The 21584-nt window shown below is 45.0% G+C and overlaps 1 protein-coding gene across 2 annotated transcripts in view; it reads right to left on the bottom strand.

Annotated features, from left to right (window-relative positions):
- Positions 1-21584, bottom strand: part of pdzd7a (PDZ domain containing 7a) — a 123388-nt gene that overhangs the window by 54398 nt on the left and 47406 nt on the right. The window contains exons 10-13 of one of the 2 annotated variants that reach the window (XM_068053035.1): positions 21222-21385; positions 19863-19954; positions 15396-15508; positions 302-373 (exon numbers count right to left, since the gene is read on the bottom strand). In XM_068053035.1, the coding sequence (XP_067909136.1) occupies positions 302-373; positions 15396-15508; positions 19863-19954; positions 21222-21385 (441 nt within the window). The remainder of the gene's footprint in view (positions 1-301; positions 374-15395; positions 15509-19862; positions 19955-21221; positions 21386-21584) is intronic. The other variant, XM_068053036.1, reaches the window with a different exon arrangement.

Here is a 21584-nt window from a genome sequence, read left to right as displayed (position 1 = left end):
GTGGGACTTCCTGCCTCAAGGCGTTGGAAGTCCCACCCAAGACCAATTAAGGGCCTGGGAAGCAAAAAATCCTGGCCTGGCTTCCCAGGCCCAGTGGAGATGGGCTCACCATCGACTTTTCGGCCGGTGGGCGGAGCCTCACCACCCAAGGTAAAATTCCGGCCGAGTGCTCTCAGGAACTATCAAGCACGTAGCTTCCTACTTTGTGAGCCATTTTCAAATTTGGTAGTTAGCGTTAATGATCTATAACCGCTTTGATGATACAAGAAGAAACTTTAGCTATATGTCTTGAGTGACTAACCTGGAATTGGTGTGATCAGATGTCTCTTTGGGGTCAGTCCATTGTCAGCTGATCTAAGTACCGGTGATCTCCCTGGTGGAAAAATTTTACTAACGGTTAATTAATCAACAGTAAAAATATGCAGCTTAAATATGATAGCTGCATTTTCATTATGTCCAAAAAATAATTTTATATACTATAAGCATGCACTGGGCTTGAAAAACGAAACTGGCACCACTGCAGTAATTGTCACATGTGGGCTGCTTCTATTCTCAGCTCGTGTCACAATTCCCTTTATAACCCTGTTATCAATGTATTTTTCTTCTACTGTACTCCGTATATCCACCACATAGTAATGTTTTAAAAATTTGAACTATACAGGAAATATCTATCAGTGAGTTTCAATCTTAAAAATTCAAACAGAAATGGCATTAATATGATAAACTAAAAAGTTAATTATATTAAAGAATACAAATAGAATACAGAAGAAATATATTGTATGTAAATAAAACACAGGAAAAATGATAAAATTATGACATCTGGAAAATAAAAGTTGCTGGCTATTAAGGGTCGTCAATAACGAGAATATTTATATTTTCCAATAAAAAGTCATTTGTTGGACTTTTGTCTAACTTTACCAAGAATTACATGTATAACAAAAGCTGGCAATTCAACTCAATCAAACTTTGTTGGTGTTTATCCTCCACACAAGCAGTTATCCTAATCCCATGCACCTGCCCGAGTTCCCCATCCTTTTATCTCCCTTTTCCTTCAGCCACCTATCTAACATAGGGCTGAATTTTACACCCCACCTCAAAGAGCGGGAAGGTGGTGGTGGGGGAGGTGGGAGGAGCGGGAGGTGGTGAGCGTAAAATGGAGTGGGAAGCTCGGGGGGCCCTTCCCGACCTGCCGCCACTTTACACAGGGCGGTAGCGGCGAAAACCGGCCCACCCACCCCAGGCCAATCAAGGCCCTTAAGTGGCCAGTTAATGGCCTGGTGGGAGGAAGGCTTCATGATCAGGCACCCTTTGCCCAATGGAGGGCCGCCCCTGATGCCCCAACCACCCCCAACACCCAGCACGCACCCCCCATCCTTCCAATCAACCACCCTTGCCTCGCTGTGGCCCAATCGATCACCCCCGGCGAGGCCCCAAAAACTTACCTTAGTTCCTGGCCCGTCCTTCATTTTCCTTCCGATGGCTGGTTTGCAGTCCCAGCAGTGGCCCACGTTCCCGGTGGTGCTGCTGGGACAGTGAGGTGCTGGCCCGCTGATTGGCCAGCAGCTCCATGAGGTGGAACTTCCTGCCTCGACGAGGTGAAATCCCTCCTCAGACTAATTAAAAGCCTGGGGACCGTAAAATGCAGTCTGGATTCCCAGGCCAGGTTGAGGCGGGTTTGCTATCAGCTTTTCAGTCAGTGGATGGCTCCCATCCGCCAAGGGTAAAATTCAGCTCATATTCTCAAATGCTGACATGCTTCAATCATTAACTCTATTGCATTCCACAGCCTATTAACTCTCTGTGTGGAATAGTTTCTGTGTCGAATAGGTTTCTCTTGCTCTTTATCCTAAATCATTTACATTTGATATTAAATATAATGTCTCCTCATTCTCGAACCCTCAACCATTGTGTTCTCCTTTAGCTTAACTAACTTCCCTGATGTTGGGCATCAGTGAGAAACATGTAAAAAGTAGTGCAATTTAAAAGGGAAAATTGATTTCATTGTTTTTGTTTCAATAACCTTTAATTTTTCACAATTTTATTATACTGTCTATCTAATCTATCTGGCAATAAAATACACTATGATGTTTTTCAGTGACCATTTTATTAATGTTTCAATAACACTAGATTGCAATTTATGAAAAACGTGATCCTGATGACATGTTAATTTCCTTCTGCCTGTTTAATCTACATGTAAGTTCAAGGTATTATTTCTGAAATTGTTATAAAATCTCATGCTGTTTCTGCTGCTAAGATAGTACATTAATAAATAATTTTCAAAATTAATACAGCCATATAGCAAAGGGAGGAAATACCCATATAACCTCATCTATGCTGGAACAGTGAAAGCTTTTGTGTATAAGTAAGGACCTGTGTTTACTTAGTAACTATTTAAAACCTTTCTCTATTCACATTAATAGAAAATAAATGGCCTAGGAATGAGCTAAAGCCAACTTTCAGCAAGAATCCCAAGGATCGAAGACAATCCTCAGGCGTCATCAACATAATTACAAGTTACTGCCACTGGTTGTGCCTCCACAGGCACTTCAACCAAGCAAAGATATTAACGCCAGCAACAGCCCTTGGGTAAGTCTTGGTGGGGGCATGAAGCAGGCTACGGAGTGGGTAGGGGGTGGTGTGGTGTGAGAGGAGCACTCCTGCTCCAGGCCTGATGCCTGCCCCACTCATAGCCAACATATTTTGAAAAGGGATCCCTCATCAGGTGTTAAACCCTTAATTAACATTTTCATGTCACTTGATACCTGTTTTAGGCCTAGAAACACATATACCGCTTTGGATACTGTTGGGGGGATGACCTCCCAGGGGAAAGCAGCAACAGCCAAGTTCGTGGCACCACGGAGGGCTCTGCTGCACAGCAGGGGAGAAAAAGGGTTGGAAGAGCTATAGTGATAGGGGATTCTATCGTAAGGGGTGCAGATAGGCGTTTCTGTGGCCACAAACGAGACTCCAGGATGGTATGTTGCCTCCCTGGTGCTAGGGTCAAGGATGTCTCAGAGCAGCTGCAGGACATTCTGAAAAGGGAGGGTGAGCAGCCAGAGGTCGTGGTCCATATTGGTACTAACGACACAGGCAGGAAAAGAGATGAGGTCCTGCAAAGTGAATATAGGGAGTTAGGCAGAAGGTTAAAAAGCAGGACCTCTAGGGTTGTAATCTCAGGATTACTCCCTGTGCCACGTGCTTGTGAGGGTAGGAATAGGAGGATTAGGCAAATGAATGCGTGGCTGAAGAGCTGGTGTAGGCGGGAGGGCTTCAGCTACTTGGATCATTGGGATCTCTTCTGGTGCAGAGGTGACCTGTACAAGAAGGACAGGTTGCATCTAAACTGGAGGGGGACCAATATCCTTGCGGGGAGGTTTGCTAGCACTACTTGGGAGGGTTTAAACTAGTCTTGCAGGGGGGTGGGACCCAAAGTAGTAGTCTCTCAGATGAAATAGTTGAGGCAAGCAAGTCCAGTAGGCAGGCAGGGCAGGGGCAGGACACGGAGCGTGGAAGGTCTGGTAGGCTAAACTGCATTTATTTTAATGCAAGAAGCCTCACAGGGAAGGCAGATGAACTCAGAGCATGGATCGGTACATGGGATTATGATATTATAGCTATTACGGAAACGTGGTTGAGGGATGGGCAGGACTGGCAGCTCAATGTTCCGGGGTACGATCTTTCCGGCGTGACAGAGGTGGAGGTAAGAGAGGAGGGGGAGTTGCACTATTGATTAGGGAGGACATCACGACAGTATTTAGAGAGGATATCCCGGGGGGAAAGTCCAGCGAGGCCATATGGGTAGAACTTAGAAATAAGAAAGGGGTGATCACTTTGATGGGATTATACTATAGGCCCCCAATTGTCAGAGGGAAGTGGAGGAGCATATATGTAGGGAAATCACAGATAGGTGTAGGAATTACAGGGTTGTAATAGTAGGTGATTTTAACTTCCCTAATATTGACTGGGACTGCCTTAGTGCTAAGGGATCAGATGGGGAAGAATTTGTTAAGTGTGTCCAGGATAGTTTTCTGAAGCAGTATGTGGATGGGCCTACAAGAGAAGGGGCTACACTCGACCTCCTCTTAGGAAGTGAGGATGGGCAGATGGTTGATGAGTCAGTGGGGGAGCACTTTGGGACCAGTGACCATAACTCTTTTAGCTTCAAGATAGTTATGGAAAAGGATAGGACAGGTCCTCAGGTTGAAGTCCTAAATTGGGGGAAGGCTAATTTCGATGGCATCGGACAGGAACCCTCAAAAGTTGAAAGGGAGAGGCTGTTTACAGGTAAAGGGACATCTGGCAAGTGGGAGGCTTTTAAAAGTGAGATGGGAAGAGTTCAGGGCCGGCATGTTCCTGTGAGATGAAAGGACAAGGCTGGCAAGTTTAGGGAACCTTGGTTGACAAGGGATATTGAGGGTCTGGTCAGGGCAAAGAAGGAGGCGTATGTCAGGTATAGGCAGCTGGGATCGAGCAAGTCCCTTGAGAAGTATAGGGGATGTACGACTACACTTAAGAAGGAAATTAGGAGGGCAAAAAGGGGCCATGAGATTTCCCTGGCAGATAAGATAAAGGAGAATCCTAAAAGATTCTATAGGTATATTAAGAGTAAAAGGGTTGCTAGGGAGAGAGTAGGTCCCCTTAAGAATCAGTGTGGCAATCTATGTGTGGAGCCACGGGAAATGGACGAGGTCTCAAATGAATATTTCTCGTCCGTATTTACCATGGAGAAAGTCATGGAAGCTAGTGAGTTCAAGGGAGGGAACACCGATATCCTGGAGCATATCAACATTACAAAGGAGGAGGTGTTGGAGGTTTTGAAGCGCATTAAGGTGGATAAATCCCCAGGGCCTGACCAGGTGTATCTTAGGATGCTATGGGAAGCAAGGGCGGAGATTGCTGGGGCCCTGGCAGAGATTTTTGTATCATCGTTAGCCACGGGTGAGGTACTGGAAGACTGGAGGATAGCTAATGTTGAGCCTTTATTTAAGAAGGGCAGCAGGAATAAACCAGGGAACTACATGCCGGTGAGCCTTACATCAGTGGTGGGAAAGTTATTGGAAGGGATTCTGAGAGACAGGATTTATATGCATCTGGAAAGGCATGGTCTGATTAGGGATAGTCAGCATGGCTTTATGCGTGGGAAATCATGTCTCACGAATTTGATTGAGTTTTCAAGGAGGTGACCAAGAGGACTGACGAGGGCAGGGCGATGGACGTTGTCTACATGGACTTTAGCAAGGCCTTTGACAAGGTCCCGCATGGTAGGCTGGTCCAGAAGGTTCGAACACATGGGATCCAGGGTGAGCGAGCAAATTGGATACAAAATTGGCTTGGTGATAGGAGGCAGAGGGTGGTAGTGGAGGGTTGTTTTTCAGATTGGAGGCTGGTGACCAGTGGTGTGCCGCAGAGATCGGTGCTGGGCCCTCTGTTGTTTGTCATATATATTAATGACTTGGATGTGAATGTAGGGGGCATGATGTGTAAGTTTGCAGTTGACACCAAAATTGGTGGTATAGTGGACGGTGAAGAAGGTTGTCTAAGGTTACAACAGGATATAGATCAACTGGGAAAGTGGGCAAGGGATTGACAAATGGAATTTAACGCAGACAAGTGTAAAGTGATGCATTTTGGGAAGTTAAACCAGGGCAGGACATATACAGTGAATGGCAGGGCACTGGGGAGTGTTCTTGAGCAGAGAGACCTTGGGGTGCAAGTACATAGTTCCCTGAAAGTGGCAACACAGGTAGACAGGGTGGTGAAGAAGGCATATGGCATGCTTGCCTTCATTGGCCGAGGCATTGAGTACAAGAGTTGGGACGTCATGTTACAGTTGTACACAACGTTGGTTAGGCCGCATTTGGAGTACTGTGTGCAGTTCTGATCGCCGCACAACAGGAAAGATGTGATTAAGCTAGACAGGGTGCAGAAAAGATTCACAAGGATGTTGCCTGGTTTGGAGGGCTTGAGTTAAAAAGAGAGATTGGATCGGCTTGGTCTATTTTTCTTGGAGCGAAGGAGGCTGAGAGGGGACATGATAGAGGTATATAAAATTATGAGAGGTATAGATAGGGTAGATAGCCAGACTCTGTTTCCCATGGTAAGGGTGACTGAAACTAGAGGGCATAGATTTAAGGTGAGAGGGAGGAGGTTTAAAGGGGATCAAAGGGGTAAATATTTCACACAAAGAATAGTGGGTATCTGGAATGAGCTGCCTGAGGAGGTGGTGAATGCAGGAACAGTAGCGACATTTCAGAGGCATCTGGACAGGTACTTGAATGAGCAAGGCATAGAGGGATATGGAATTAATGCAGGCAGGTGGGATTAGTATAGATAGGCATTATGGTTGGCATGGACGCGGTGGGCTGAAGAGCCTGTTTCTATGCTGTAAGACTCTATGACTCTAAAACGGTCACCATGAATTTGGCAGAGGGATTAATGCTTGTGCAGAATGGGCACAGACCATTCCAGGGTAGGTGGTGGCGTAGTGGTATTATCATTGGACTAGTAACCCAGAGACCCAGGGTATTGATCTGGAGACATGGGTTCGAATCCCACCACAACAGAAGGTAGAATTTGAATTTAATTGATAAATCTGGAATTAAAAGCTAATCTAATGATGGCCATGAAACCATTGTAGATTGTTGTTAAAAACCCATATGGTTCACTAATGTCCTTACCTGGTGTGGCCGACATGTGACTCCAGACCCACAGCCATGTGGTTAACTCTTACATGCCCTCTGAAATGGCCTAGCAAGCCACTCAGTTGTACCTAACCGTTACAAAGTCAATAAAAAGGAATGAAACCAGACGGACCACCCGGCATCGACCGAGGCACCGGAAACGACAACGGCAAACCCAGCCCTGTCGAACCTGCAAAGTCCTCCTTACTAACATCTGGGGGCTTGTGCCAAAGTTGGGAGAGCTGTCCCACAGACTAGCCAAGGAACAGCCTGACAGGGTCATACTCACGGAATCATACCTTACAGACAATGTCCCAGACACTGCAATCACTATCCCTGGGTATGTCCTGTCCCACCAGCAGGACAGGCCCAGCAGAGGTGGTGGGACAGTGGCCCACAGTAGGGAGGGATGTGCCCTGGGAGTCCTCAACATCGACTCCGGACCCCATGAAGTCTCATGGCATCAGGTCAAACATGGGCAAGGTAACCTCCTACTGATTACCATCTACCGCCCTCACTCAGCTGATGAGACAGTACTCCTCCATGTTGAACACCACTTGGAGGAAGCACTGAGGGTGGCAAGGGCACAAAATGTACTCTGGGTGGGGGGGGGCGTCAATGTCCATCACCAAGAATGGCTCAGTAGCACCACTACTGGCCGAGTACTAAAGGACACAGCTGCAAGACTGGGTCTGCGGCAGGTAGTGGGGGAACCAACACGAGGGAAAAACATACTTCCGCAGATGCTTCTGACATTGACTGTATTGGTAGGAGTGACCACTGCAGAGTCCTTCTGGAGACAAAGTCCCGCCTTCACATTGAGGATACCGTCCATCGTGTTGTGTGGCACTATCACCGTGCTAAATGGAATCGATTTCGAACAGATCTAGCAATGCAAAACTGGGCATCCATGAGGCGCTGTGGGCCATCAGCAGCAGCATAGAGTCACAGAGAGATACAGCACTGAAACAGGCCCATCGGCCCACCGAGTCTGTGCCAACCATCAACCACCCATTTATACTCATCCTATATTAATCCCATGTCCCCTACCACATCCCCACCTTCCCTCAATTCTCCTACCACCAACCTACACTAGGGGCAATTTACAATGGCCAATTTACCTATCAACCTGCAAGTCTTTGGCTGTGGGAGGAAACCGGAGCACCCGGCGGAAACCCATGCGGTCACAGGGAGAACTTGCAAACTCCGTACAGGCAGTTCCCAGAACCAAACCCGGGTCGCTGGAGCTGTGAGACTGCGGTGCTAGCCACTGTGCCACCCAGAACTGTACTCAACCACAATCTGTAACCTCATGGCCTGGCATATCCCCCACTCTACCATTACCATCAAGCCAGGAGACCAACCCTGGTTCAATGAAGAGTGCAGGAGAGCATGCCAGGAGCAGCTCCAGGCATACCTCAAAATGAGGTGTCAACCTGGTGAAGCTACAACCCAGGACTGCATGCCAAACTGCATAAACAGCATGCAATAGACAGAGCTAAGCGATCCCATAACCAACGGATCAGATCTAAGCTCTGCAGTCCTGCCACATCCAGTCGTGAATGGTGGTGGACAATTAAACAACAAACTGGAGGAGGTGGCTCCACAAATATCCCCATCCTAAATGATGGTGGAGGCCAGCACATCAGTGTGAAATATAAGGCTGAAGCATTTGCAACAATCTTCAGCCAGAAGTGCCGAGTTGATGATCCATCTCGGCCCCCTCCTGAAGTCCCCAGCATCACAGATGCCAGACTTCAGCCAATTCAATTCACTCCGCGTGAAATCCAGAAACGACTGAAGGCACTGGATACTGCAAAGGCTATGGGTCCTGACAATATTCCGCTAATAGCACTGAAGACCTGTGCTCCAGAACTTGGCGCACCCCTAGCCAAGCTGTTCCAGTATAGCTCCAACACTGGCATCTACTCGGCAATGTGGAAAATTGCCCAGGTATGTCCTGTACACAAAAAGCAGGACAAGTCCAACCCGGCCAATTACCGCCCCATCAGCCTACTCTCAACCATCAGTAAAAACCATCAAGGAGCCCTAGCAATACTGGAGTCAATGGGAATCAGGGGGAAAACGCTCTGCTGGTTGGAGTCATACCTAGCGCAAAGGAAGATGGCTGTGGTTGTTGGAGGTCAATCATCTGAGCTCCAGGATATCACTACAGAAGTTCCTCAGGGTAGTGTCCTAGGCCCAACCATCTTCAGCTGCTTCATCAGTGACCTTCCTTCAATCATAAGGTCAGAAGTGGGGATGTTCGCTGATGATTGCACAATGTTCAGCACCATTCGAGACTCCTCAGATACTGAAGCAGTCCGTCTAGAAATGCAGCAAGACCTGGACGATATCCAGGCTTGGGCTGATAAGTGGCAAGTAACATTTGCGCCACAAAAGTGCCAGGCAATGACCATCTCCAACAAGAGAGAATCTAACCATCTCCCCTTGACATTCAATGGCATTACCATCGCTGAATCCCCCACTATCAACAATCTAGGGGCTACCACTGACCAGAAACTGAACTGGAGTAGCCATATAAATACCGTGGCTACAAGAGCAGGTCAGAGGCTAGGAATTCTGTGGTGAGTAACTCACCTCCTGACTCCCCAAAGCCTGTCCACCAGCTACAAGGCCAAGTCAGGAGTGTGATGGAATACTCTCCACTTGCCTGGATGGGTGCAGCTCCAACAACACTCAAGAAGCTTGACACCATCCAGAACAAAGTAGCCCGCTTGATTGGCACGCCATCCACAAACATTCACTCCCTCCACCACCGACGCACAGTGGCAGCAGTGTGTACCATCTACAAGATGCACTGCAGAAATGCACCAAGGCTCCTTAGACAGCACCTTCCAAACCCGCGACCTCTACCACCTCGAAGGACAAGAGCAGCAGATGCATGGGAACATCACCACCTGCAAGTTCCCATCCAAATCACACACCATCCTGACTTGGAACTATATTGCCGTTCCTTCACTGTCGCTGGGTCAAAATCCTGGAACTCCCTTCCTAACAGCACTGTGGGTGTAACTACCTCACATGGACTCCAACGGTTCAAGAAGGCAGCTCACCACCACCTTGTCAAGGGCATTTAGAGATGGGCAATAAATGCTGGCATAGCCAGTGACACCCACATCCCATGAATGACTAAAACAAAATAAATTGGTATGCTCTGCCCCCATTTTACACCCAGAAATGGGCAAAATGCATATCAATTTCTGCCCCAGCATGTTTTTGTCAGCAATTTTCACCTTTTCTCAACCTGCATTTTTTGTTATCGACTTTGGAAATCAGAAAAGATACCTGTAAATATTTTTAAAAGATTGAAGAAAATTCTTTCAGTTCTCATTAGAACTTGTCCCAGGGCTTGATACTAAAAATGAAGTCTATTATCTTTAAAAAATGACAAGAATTTTCAATTTTAAAGAATGCAATAGGATCTCCATACTTAAATTTCAAAACTTCACTGTTTAATCTTATCCTGAACTAAGTACTGTTTATCTATCGCCACTGCTATTATCAAATTTCACTGCTCTCCACACCCCCCAAAACATTGATTTCAAAATCTAAAATACTGTTCATCATGCTATCATAAAAAGGTGGCTTCTCCACAGCCTCCTAAAGAAATACTGCATCTAGAAATTCACAACTGGCTCCTTCTAAACACCAGGAGACAATATCATTTTCAGGCCAGACAGTCGATGAGGGTCAAGGTCAAGGTCAAGGAGGACCTCCATGAGGTGAAGAGCCAGCAGGCCTCGCTCTTTGACACGGAGGCCTCCGAGATCATCTTCCGGTCCAGAGTCCGCTCCATTGAGCAGGATGAGACATGCTTGCGTTACTTCTTCTAAAAGGTACACAGAGAGAGCTCTGTGATCTGAAGGAAAAGGATGGCTCGGTAACGTCTTCACAATCCGACATACTGAGGATCACCAAATCCTTTTATGCTGGGCTTTATGACGCGAAGCCCATAAACAGCAGAGCCTCCCAGTCCTTCCTGTCATCTATCACAGAGGTCTTAGATGACAGCATGAGGGGGAGACTGGATAAGCCATTAACTCTGGATGAGCTGACAAAGGCTGTCAAGTCCTTCAAGACGAGTAAAACTCCCAGAAGCGATGGCTTACCGGTCGAGTTGTACTCGGCCCTGTGGGACTGGGTCAGCCCAGACCTGCTGGAAGTATACGAGAGTATGCTTCTGGCCAGCAGCATGTCAGAGTCCATGAGGAAAGGCATCATCACCTTCATCTACAAGCGGAAGGGGGAGAGGGCAGAAATCAGAAAATGGCGGCCCATCTCACTGCCTAATGTTGACTGCAAGATTCTGTCCAAAGTCATAGCCACTCGAGTCAAGTCTGCTCTGGAGTTGGTGATTCACCCAGACCAGATCTGCACTGTAGCCGGCAGGAAGATCGCTGATAGTCTCGCGCTACTCAGGGATACGATCGCCTATGTACGGGACAGGAGGGTGGACACCTGCCTCATCAGCCTGGACCAGGAGAAGGCTTTTGACAGGATATCGCACACCTACATGATGGACGTGCTTTCCAGAATGGGGTTTGGGGAAGGAATCTGCAATTGGATCAAACTGCTCTACACAAACATCAGTAGCGCAGTCTCAATCAATGGGTGGGAATCAGAAAGTTTCCCGATCCAATCTGGAGTCAGACAGGGCTGTCCTCTCTCCCCTGTCTTGTTTGTTTGCTGTATTGAACTCTTTGCTGAGTCTATTAGGAAGGATGCGAGCATAAGAGGGGTGACAATCCCAAGCAGTGGAGGCACTCAGGTTGAAACCTCCCTGTACATGGACAACGTCGCCGTCTTCTGCTCGGATACGCTGTCCGTTCGCATACTGATGAGCATCTGCGACCAGTTCGAACTGGCCTTGGGAGCCAAAGTTAATCAAGGCAAGAGCGAGGCCATGTTTTTTGGGTGGCACTGTGGTTAGCACCGCAACCTCACAGCTCCAGCGACCCAGGTTCGATTCTGGGTACTGCCTGTGCGGAGTTTGCAAGTTCTCCCTGTGACCGCGTGGGTTTCCTCCGGGTGCTCCGGTTTCCTCCCACAGCCAAAGACTTGCAGGTTGATAGGTAAATTGGCCATTGTAAATTGCCCCTAGTATAGGTAGGTGGTAGGGGGATGTGGTAGGAATATGGGATTCATGTAGGATTAGTATAAATGGGTGGTTGATGGTCAGCACAGACTCAGTGGGCCGAAGGGCCTGTTTCAATGCTGTATTTCTAAATAAAATAAATAAAAACTGGGCTAACCGATCCTTTGTCCCCTTCACCGTCAGGTCAGACTACCTGAAGGTGTTGTGGATACGGTTTGGAAGGGCCAGGGCGTGCACCAAAACCTGGAAGGAGCGAGTTGCCAGGATATACCATAAGCTGAGCATGTGGGAGCAGCGATCTCTCTCCATTGTGGGTAAGAACCTGGTCATCAGGTGCGAGGTGCTCACGTTGTTGCTGTACATGGCGCAGGTCTGGCCCAAACCCCACTCCTGCGCTGTGGCGGTCACCCGAGCCATTTTCCGCTTCATATGGGGATCCAAAATGGACCGGGTCTGGAGAGACATGATGTTCAAACCTCTGGATAAGGGCGGGAAAAATGTACCCAACGTCACCCTCATCCTGATGACCACCTTTGTGTAAGGCTGCATCAAGGTGTGCGTAGATCCCCAGTACGCAAACACCAAGTGTCACTACATGCTGAGGTTCTATCTGTCCCCGGTATTGCAAAGGATGGGCCTGGTCACATTGCTGCGGAACGCTCTATCCAGTTGGACTGTGCCGTACCACCTATCCTTCGTGGAAAAGTTTCTGCAGGAAACCACCTTTGACCACCAATCCATCAGGCAGTGGTCTGCACGGAATGTCCTCAAGGCCCTACGGGAAAAGGAGATGGTGGATCCTGTCGGATGGTTCCCCGAGCAGACTGCCAAAGTCATTTGGCAGAATGCCTCATCACCAGAACTCTCAATCAAGCACTAAGATGTAGCTCGGCTGGTGGTGAGAAGAGCCCTCCCTGTCAGATCGTTCCTGCACGCTTGGAGTCTCATACCCTCCGCACAATGCCCTCGAGGTGGCTGTGGTGGGGGAGAGACAGTTGCCTTCCTCTTTCTGGAATGTGTCTTTGCAAAACAGGTGTGGAAAGAGATGCAGTGGTTTTTGTCGAGGTTCATCCCAAGCAGCTCTGTAACACAGGCTGTTCCCAGGGACGCACACCGAGATAAACATCAACTGCTGCTGGAGGACTATCAATTCAGTGAAAGACGCCCTTTGGTCTGCCCGAAACTTGCTTGACTTCCAGCGCAAAGAGTTGTCCATGACCGAATGTTGCAGACTGGCACATTCCAAGGTCCAGGACTATGCGCTGAAGAACGCATTAAAGCTTGGGGCAGCCGCGGCAAAGACTCAAGGGGGAAAGACCACTGTGTAAGGTCCCCCCACCAAGATGAACTGAGGGGCTGGATCGATGGAAAACCCCTCGAACTATATCCAGAAAATATTTGTTTGCTGTAAAATGTACATGGCATGTAAAATGAAATGGAAGGGTTGTGAGGAAACTCACTCCTGTATTGAAGGAAACTGATTTCCTTAGCACTCTTTGTATTGTTTGACTTGTTGCTTTTTGGAACTGTTTTGTAATGTATTTTTTATAGATTTTTATGAATAAAGTATATTTTGGAAATAAAAACAATAATTTCTAGGCCAGACAGCTGATTCTGAGCTGGCAGTAATTTTAACTTCAGGTAGTGTCGTGTACCCATCTGATGCCGAAATTTGAGGGCCAGTTTCAAATCCCCGCTCAGTAGAAATGGCGTGGGTGAAAGGGTAAGATGATGGGGGGAGCGGGATAACTGGGAGAAGAAAGGGGATTCACGTTGCGTGCTGGCCTCTCGCCATTTGTACTTACCTAACTTCCGGCATAGGAAGGCAGCTGCCCCAGAGGAGCAGGGGACTAATTTAAATGAGTGATACATCCCTGTTTCACCATTTAACATTTTAACCACAGGTCCCCACAGTCTCCGGGTCACCAGCAACAGATGGTGGCAGCAAAGATCCCAGCCCAGATAAGTGTTCCTCCTGGTTCTACAAGGATACCTTGAGCCTCACCGGCTAGTTTCCCCCATTCCTTGATTGGGGTCTTGCCAACCTCCAGAACCCACACTATCTAGCTGAGAAATGTTTCCGTGGGCAAAACCACCACCCCCAACGCCACCATTTCTGACTCCCGCCCACCCGTGGTGACATAATTCCTGCTAGCTTCAGGTGGGAGTCAGAGTCAGGGCGAGCAAAATCTCCTGGGCTTCAGGAGGCTGGACTGTGCACCAACTACTTTGGCCCCTGTATCTCCAATTACTACCCCAAGTTTAAATCAGCCCTTTGAATTCATTGACTGCTTCGGTCATCACCCTTAACTAAAAAGCATGGCAGATACTGATGATTCAAAAGCATTGTCAAGAAAACACGATATGCCAAATGAGTAATTTTAATTCATTGGTCGAAAACTTAGATTAAACTTTTAATGGAAAACAATCCTCCCGTTAACTTAAAAAAGGTTGGCAGCCAAGATGGCCGCTGCAATTTGCATTTGAACACCTTACACATTCCAAGGCCTCCAACAGGAGACACATGTCTGATCAGCCTGTACTCAAAATAACAGCTTACTCTAGTCATTGAATTATCTAAGATTGCTTTCATTAGCATGAGATTCAAAGCCATCCTGACACATTGACTTTGAAAGAGCAAACCCCTCCAATTGTAAATACTGGCATCCTGAGGCCTGAGGAGATGGAAACTCCTAACCTTGAATCTCATTAGAAGGTTCCAAAAAATACACTGAGGCAGTCATTTGTCCATCTCCGTGAAAGCTGGGAGTTTCTCTTGGACAACGACTGACAAGCCAGTGACTGAAACTGTGCAGAAGCAGAAGGGCTGCATCCCTCTCTCTTGCTCTCTCTCTCCACTGAACATCGTAAATTTGAAAACCATCTGTGACTGTGGATCTCCAAGCCTACAGATTGTTACAGACAAGAGACACCAGGGGAAGAGAGCCACCTACAAGTATGCCACGAAGAAAATCCTGAGCCAAGTGGGCCAGCCACAAAGTGCACTTCAACCAGCCAGAGACTTCAAGAATACAACTTCAGTCAGAAGACCACAGAATAATCCAGACTGTGTATTTTTTCTTATTTATTCTGGACTCTAATCCAACCACAAATCTCCTTTTCACTCTGTAATCTATTTGCGTGTTTGTGATTCTCCTGTGAGTGTGTGCGTGAATATGTAGCGTATTTTTTTATTACTTTTATTTAGACCGGGTTTAGATAGTTAAGTATAATAAACTCAACTCTTTCTTGTTTAAACCTAAGAAAATCTGTCCAATTAATTCTTTCTCAATCACAACAAAGGTAAAATACTCACTGAGGTGGTAAGGACATCCACTGTTTAAAAAGGAATAAACCCTGTTGCAGTCAAATAAGAGGAAGGACAAGAGGGGAGCCTGTGACCCACCCCCCATCCCCCCCCCCCACCCACCGCCTCCTCACCTGCCTGTAACAGCATCTAGATTATTCCTGTGCTAAGTTTATTCAAAGACCCTGTCACCTATCCATCTGAATAACAACCGGACAACATACCAGAATATAAAATATTTCAACTGCTTTGTTGACTCTAATTGTTCATTTCTCACATCATTTCTCACCGCTCTGTACAACTCCCCCACCTGCTCTGTTCTTCAGAATATCATATGCTTCCAGTTCATAAGGCATCACCATACTGTCAAACCTGCCCAAGTCAGTTGGTCCAATGATGGCCCTTTAGAGACAAGACAGATAAAATAAAACACAGTAATACATCGAAACAAAGATATCTATCAGGTAAATACTCAGACTCTTATTGAGGTGTGCAGGTGCAATTTTAATAATATAGACAGCATAAGGAGTTGTGAATAATTATGAAAAAATATTCATTCAGATTCACAACAAGACTAAGGTGGTAGCTATAAACATGTTTCTGATGTCATCTGAATTTTAAGATGAGATTTGCCACTTATAATTGTTTTAGATTATCAATTACTCCGTCTAATGGAATTTTCAATTCAAGCAAAGACAGAAACGTGAAGACATACGAAAAAACTTTTACCTTTGACCCCTTCAGAGTTTCTCAAATATCCCAGGGTTTATAATGCTCCCTTGAGATGAATGAAGACAGATTTCCTGGACTGCAGGATTCTCCATCATTTCAATGCCAATGACATTAAATACTCACCTTGAGGGTGGTGGCCTTAAATTGGAGCAATTTCACACTGCTTCAGTTTTCTACTTCAGAAAAGACTTCCTCCTGAAATAAGGTAACCCACCTATCACAACAGGAATTAATTTCAACCATGGCTGACAAGTTTGAGTGGCACATACTCCTAAGTCGCAAAGCATCAATCAGTGCTCTATAAAGTGGGTATCTTAATTGTACAATACAAGGTTAATGGATAGAAGCCCACTTACATGGGAGGAAGAAAATGAGAAGATTTTGCTTAAGCAATAACAGCCTTCTTAATTTTATCTTCTTTTACAAAGAAACATTTGTTGAGTTTCATATTTTGTAGGGTCCTTGAAATTTTTTTATGTAAAGTTATTTGAAATGTAGTACAAAGGTTAAAACATTTTCTTTAATAAGAAGCCAGTTTCAATGCAAAACTAGTCTAATAGAAAGAAGCTTTCAGGCACTTTGTAAAGCTGGTCTCATGGGAACTATACACTACTGTAATTACCACAGTGCTTTCATAAATTGGTTTTTGCTTTTTTCACTGATGAAAGACACATGTTTAATTTCCTCTTGCTAATTGTTCAGTCAAAAAATTTCAAGTCTAATAATTTTCATGTTTATGCAAATACAGAACTTATTTAAAATAAACCATTAGGTGGGGCATGTTGACATGTGAACTGTTTAAATATTTAATACAGCTGCAAATTAGAACAAGAACTTACCCATTACAGTGTCAGCCCTAGGTCAGTGGTAGCACTCTCCCCTCTGAGTCATAAAGGTTGTGGGTTCAACCTCCACTCCAGAGACTTATGCACATAATCAAGGTTGACACTTCTGAAGGAGTGCTGCACTGTTGGAGGTGCTGTCTTTTGGATGAGTCATTAAACCGAGACCCCATCTGCCCTCTCAGATGGGAGTAGAAGATCCAATGGCACTATACAAGGAAGAGCAATGGAGTTCCCACCATGTACTGGCCAACATATGTCCCTCAAGCATCTCTAAAACAAAGGGTTGGATTTTATAGAGGCCTCAACGTCAGGATCCGTGACGGGGTGAGAGTGGGGGGGTGCATGAAGATTGCCCTGGATGACGCCCGCCATGGACCTCGATGCAGGCAGGGCCCGTCCCGATATTGCCGGCGGTGGCGAGGCCTCATGGCGGCCCCCCCCACCCCCCGCTGCTTGGTGATGGGACCATAATTTAAATATTCAAATAAATTTACTGTCCTGTCGCCTCCTGAAGTGCCGCCCCGATCTTCATCCCGGCATCCGTTACTGCTGCGCCTTTGGATCCTCATCCAGGGAAACAAGGCACAACACTGGTGGGGAGGGGGGAGGAGATAAGCTTATCAGTGCGAGGTGGGGGGGGAAACAGGGTCAAATGAAAGTCACGGGTGTAGAGGATGGTGGAAGGGTTACAGTTAAAAGTTTGTACAGTTTGGTGGTGGGTGGGGGGAAGGGCAGTTGTGAAGGTAAGTGTTTTTGGGGGAGGGGGCGAAAGGGCAAATAATTAATTTAATCGATATTGAAGGGTGGGAGAGGGGCAAAAGAAATGCATTTATTTTCTTTCATTCAATGTTTCTTTAAATATTTAAATTTACTGCTAGGGCTAACAGCCCTTTAAAAATGGCGTCAGCACCTGCACACAGGCAGCTGATGCCATTTCCGGGGACGGGTAGCCTGCCCTGGACTTTTAAAGAAGCCGCTGCGCTTGTAATCGCGGCAGCTCTTTGGCGTGCAGCCCGTCCGATTGATGGTGGGCTTATAAAATTCAGCCCAAACTGACTGTCACATGTCTCTGCATTACTAAAGTAACTACACTTCATTGTAATTTGTTGCTGTGAGGAACTTTGGTACATCCCAACGTTTTGAAAGATTCTCTGGCATTGCAAGTTCCTTCCTTCTTTAAAATCTCTTCTGCACCAACCTGTAAAAGCCATTCTCCTCTTTGGTCAAAATGACTATGAATATATTATTTTAATTTATTAGTGTTAACTGTAAATATACAAGAAAACTCAAATCCCCTCCGAACAAAATGGTAATCATTGAATTTTTATAATCACATTATTTGACACTTAAAAAGTTTAATTCCTTCTCAGGCACAGGTAAAGCCCTTCAAATAATTCAAATCAAAGGGCTTAGCTGAAAACAAATCATATATGGTGTGTGCAACATGTAAACTTCCTAGGAAATGGGCATATATATTGTGGAAGTTTACTTCTACCAATATATGTGTAGCTGTTACATTTGTGTGTTTGGCTACGAATTGTCTTCAATCTCAACCAAGCTATGTTGGTGCTCCTCTGGTACTCACAAGAAAAGTTCAAGTCTTCCTTGCCTTGGATCCCATCCTGCCTCCCCCCACAACCCTGCCATTCTGCACCACGAGATCCCACCCAGAGCTCAGGTCCGCACACTTTCCCACGTGCCAGTGGGCGGACAAATTTCCACAGGCCAGCAGCATGTAATGAGGTCCTGTGGTTAAATTTTGTTGCAGGCAGGCAGGAATCTAACCAAAACCTGTGGTTTGCTGCTGGAAACCTGCTGGGTGTTAATATTCCCCCTCATATACTATTAGCTATTGACATATTTTATTCACAATACCTTAAGCTATTCATTGAAAAGTGATAAAGATATGCTATGGCTCACTTACAAACAAATATTAAAGTGCAAGGCGAGACATTGAGTGTTCTCAAACAGGTCTTTTGATAGAGCACTATATGACAGCACAGCATGGCACCTCAGACAGGGAAAACAAATTAGCAAGAGCAGCCATTCTCTGAAGCCAAGTATCTCAAAAAGAATGCTAAAGTGTGTTAGAGTTAATCATGGTTCTGATAAAAATGAAGATACTAAAAAGAAGTCCTCACCTATTGTGAGTTCCCAACCTCAGTTATACTGTCAAAAGATGGTTAGACACCAGACACATTCCCATTGTGAAAGAAAGGAATACTATGGGCGGCACAGTAGCGCAGTGGTTTGCACTGCAGTCTCACAGCTCCAATGACCCGGGTTCAGTTCTGGGTACTGCCTGTGTGGAGTTTGCAAGTTCTCCCTGTGTCTGTGTGGGTTTCCGCTGGGTGCTCCGGTTTCCTCCCACAGCCAAAGACTTGCAGGTTGATAGGTAAATTGGCCATTATAAATTGCCCCTAGTGTAAGTAGGTGGTAGGAGAATGGTGGGGATGTGGTAGAGAATATGGGGTTAATGTAGGATTAGTATAAATGGGTGGTTGTTGGTCAGTACAGACTCGGTGGGCCGAAGGGCCTGTTTCAGTGCTGTATCTCTAAATAAATAAAACAAATAAATGATAAGTACTCTAGGTCATGCAGCTCCTAGAAGCCAGTTACAGAATTTCCTTAGCCATGGTATGATGTATGGTGTGGTGAGATGGAAGGAAGGATAAGGAAAGACTTGCATTTATGTAATATCTTGTTCAGAAACATTGTAAACTGCTCACATGTAATGAATTACTTTAAGATACAGTGACAGCCATGTAGGGAAACAAATGGAAGGGAAGAAAATATTTTCTTTAAGATGATGGAGATTAAAGTACTTCAATAATTATAGACAATGTAGTTTTATATTAACAAAATTATATCCCTTGGTTGTAATGATTGGGAATTTATCATATGTGAAATTATGGAGTGTAAATCCCATTCTACCACCACTTGGAATGGTACACTGTTACATCAGCACACTGTGATGTTCTATATAATCTGTTATTATCATTAATTCACAAATGTTTGAGCAATTTAACATAAAGAAATTTGTATGTATTCAGTATACACTGGTTCTCCTTTCCCCAAATAAATCATGATTATCTAATATTTTTGCCTATTAAACACAGGGCATTAAAATGGTTGCATTATTAATGGAGCATGATCCTACATTACAGTATTCTTCTTACCGAATCTCTCTCAATATCAGAAGCTTCTCCGGTTTATCTAATATAGAAAGTAGTGGTCGCACCAGGTCTTCCACTCCACCACCTGAAACAAACTACAAACAAAACTGATATTTAAGTTTTATTTAAAACACAAAGTACAGTAAATGAGATGCTGAATAACTGTGTTTTATAAGTATATATATGTCTAGCTAAGCTACAACAGCATCTTATAACATACCCACAAGGCTATATACCAAAAATATAAATTAAATGTGATTTAGTACAGAGAGCAGGAGAAACTTTTTTAACATAAAGGACTTTAAGTAAGGCCGTGAAATGCACTAATAGGGTTAGCGATTGAAGCAGAGCATATGTGCAGAAACTTTCTCAGAACTGCTCCTGTTCTGCCACTGTAACTTCACTGGAAGTGCAGCTGAAAACCTGTCTGTGTGTAAACAGGGTTCCATTTCACTTCCGGCTAACTTCCAGCAGCGAAGCAGGAGCAACTCTGGAATTTTGGTCTCATGTTAACAATCGCAAATAGGTTAGATAGGTGGTTCAAGGAAAGGGGGAGAAAGGGATATGGGAACTTGGCAGGCACCTGGGATTAGGACTGCTGCTCGAATTCAGGCTAAATACCAACACAGGTTGGTTGGCCTGAATGGCCTGTTCTGTGTTGCAATTTGTGTATAATTCTATTTAGTAATATGTGAAATAATATTTTAACGCCATCTAGTGGAAGATTAAATGTTAAGAAAGCCTGTAAAATTTTACATTTTAACATGATGAATATTTTGGATAACAATTTCTTGTGCATTAAGTATAAAAAACACAAACCTTTATAAAATGTGTTTCTGATTTTTGTTATTCACTGATCCCTGAAGAATCTACCACATAGTGCGCTTTGGAGGGAAAGGTATCGTAATTTTTCTTTCTGCTTTTCACAGAATGTATAGGCTATTATAAAGGTATATTTTGCAGCAGACAGATTCCATAGCATGTATGCATTTTTCCTGTTAAAATGGTTATCGCAATTTTTTCAGCAACTTACTCAACTGTGTAATGCGACCTTATAATTCTCCACCCCAGAGGTTTGTGAATGCTCAGTCGTTGAGTATATTCAAGACAGAGATTGATAGATTTTTGGATACTAAGGGAATTAAATGATATGGGGATAGTTCAGGAAAATGGAGTTGAAGTAGAAGATTAGCCATGATCGTACTGAATGGTGGAGCAGACTCGAAGGGCCAAACAGCCAATTCCTGTTCCTATTTCTTATTTTCTCATTACTGATTCTATGTTTGTGTTTGAGCAGAAATAGTGTTGCTGTAGTGGCAGCCTGTGATTGCAGTGAATGAAAATACTGCTTGAGGGTAATACCTGCTTACAGTGGCGCAAAACTGCATTTACTTCATCTTGGTTCAGGAGTTTCTTAGCAATGTCTTCAATTACAGCTAGTGCATGACTATACATGTCTGTTGTTGAGAGGCCATGTTGATCTCTCTGAGAACCCAAAATGTTAAAGCGATGACCTCTTTCTTTATCTAAAATCAAAGGTAAGCACAATAATCCAAATTACATTCATTATTTTATTGAAAAATAAGGAAACCTCATTTGAAAGTAAAATAGAGACTAGAATCACTCAACAATGACTGGAAGGGAGCCGTGCTATACATTTAATCAATATAGGTATTGACATACACTGAAAAACAACACACAATGACGAGTACTGTATACACAGTT

This window comes from Heterodontus francisci, chromosome 20 (assembly GCF_036365525.1).
Source record: "Heterodontus francisci isolate sHetFra1 chromosome 20, sHetFra1.hap1, whole genome shotgun sequence".
In the NCBI taxonomy this organism is placed as follows: domain Eukaryota; kingdom Metazoa; phylum Chordata; class Chondrichthyes; order Heterodontiformes; family Heterodontidae; genus Heterodontus; species Heterodontus francisci.
Note: the sequence above shows the minus strand (reverse complement) of the source record. Positions and strands in the feature narration are given on the sequence as shown.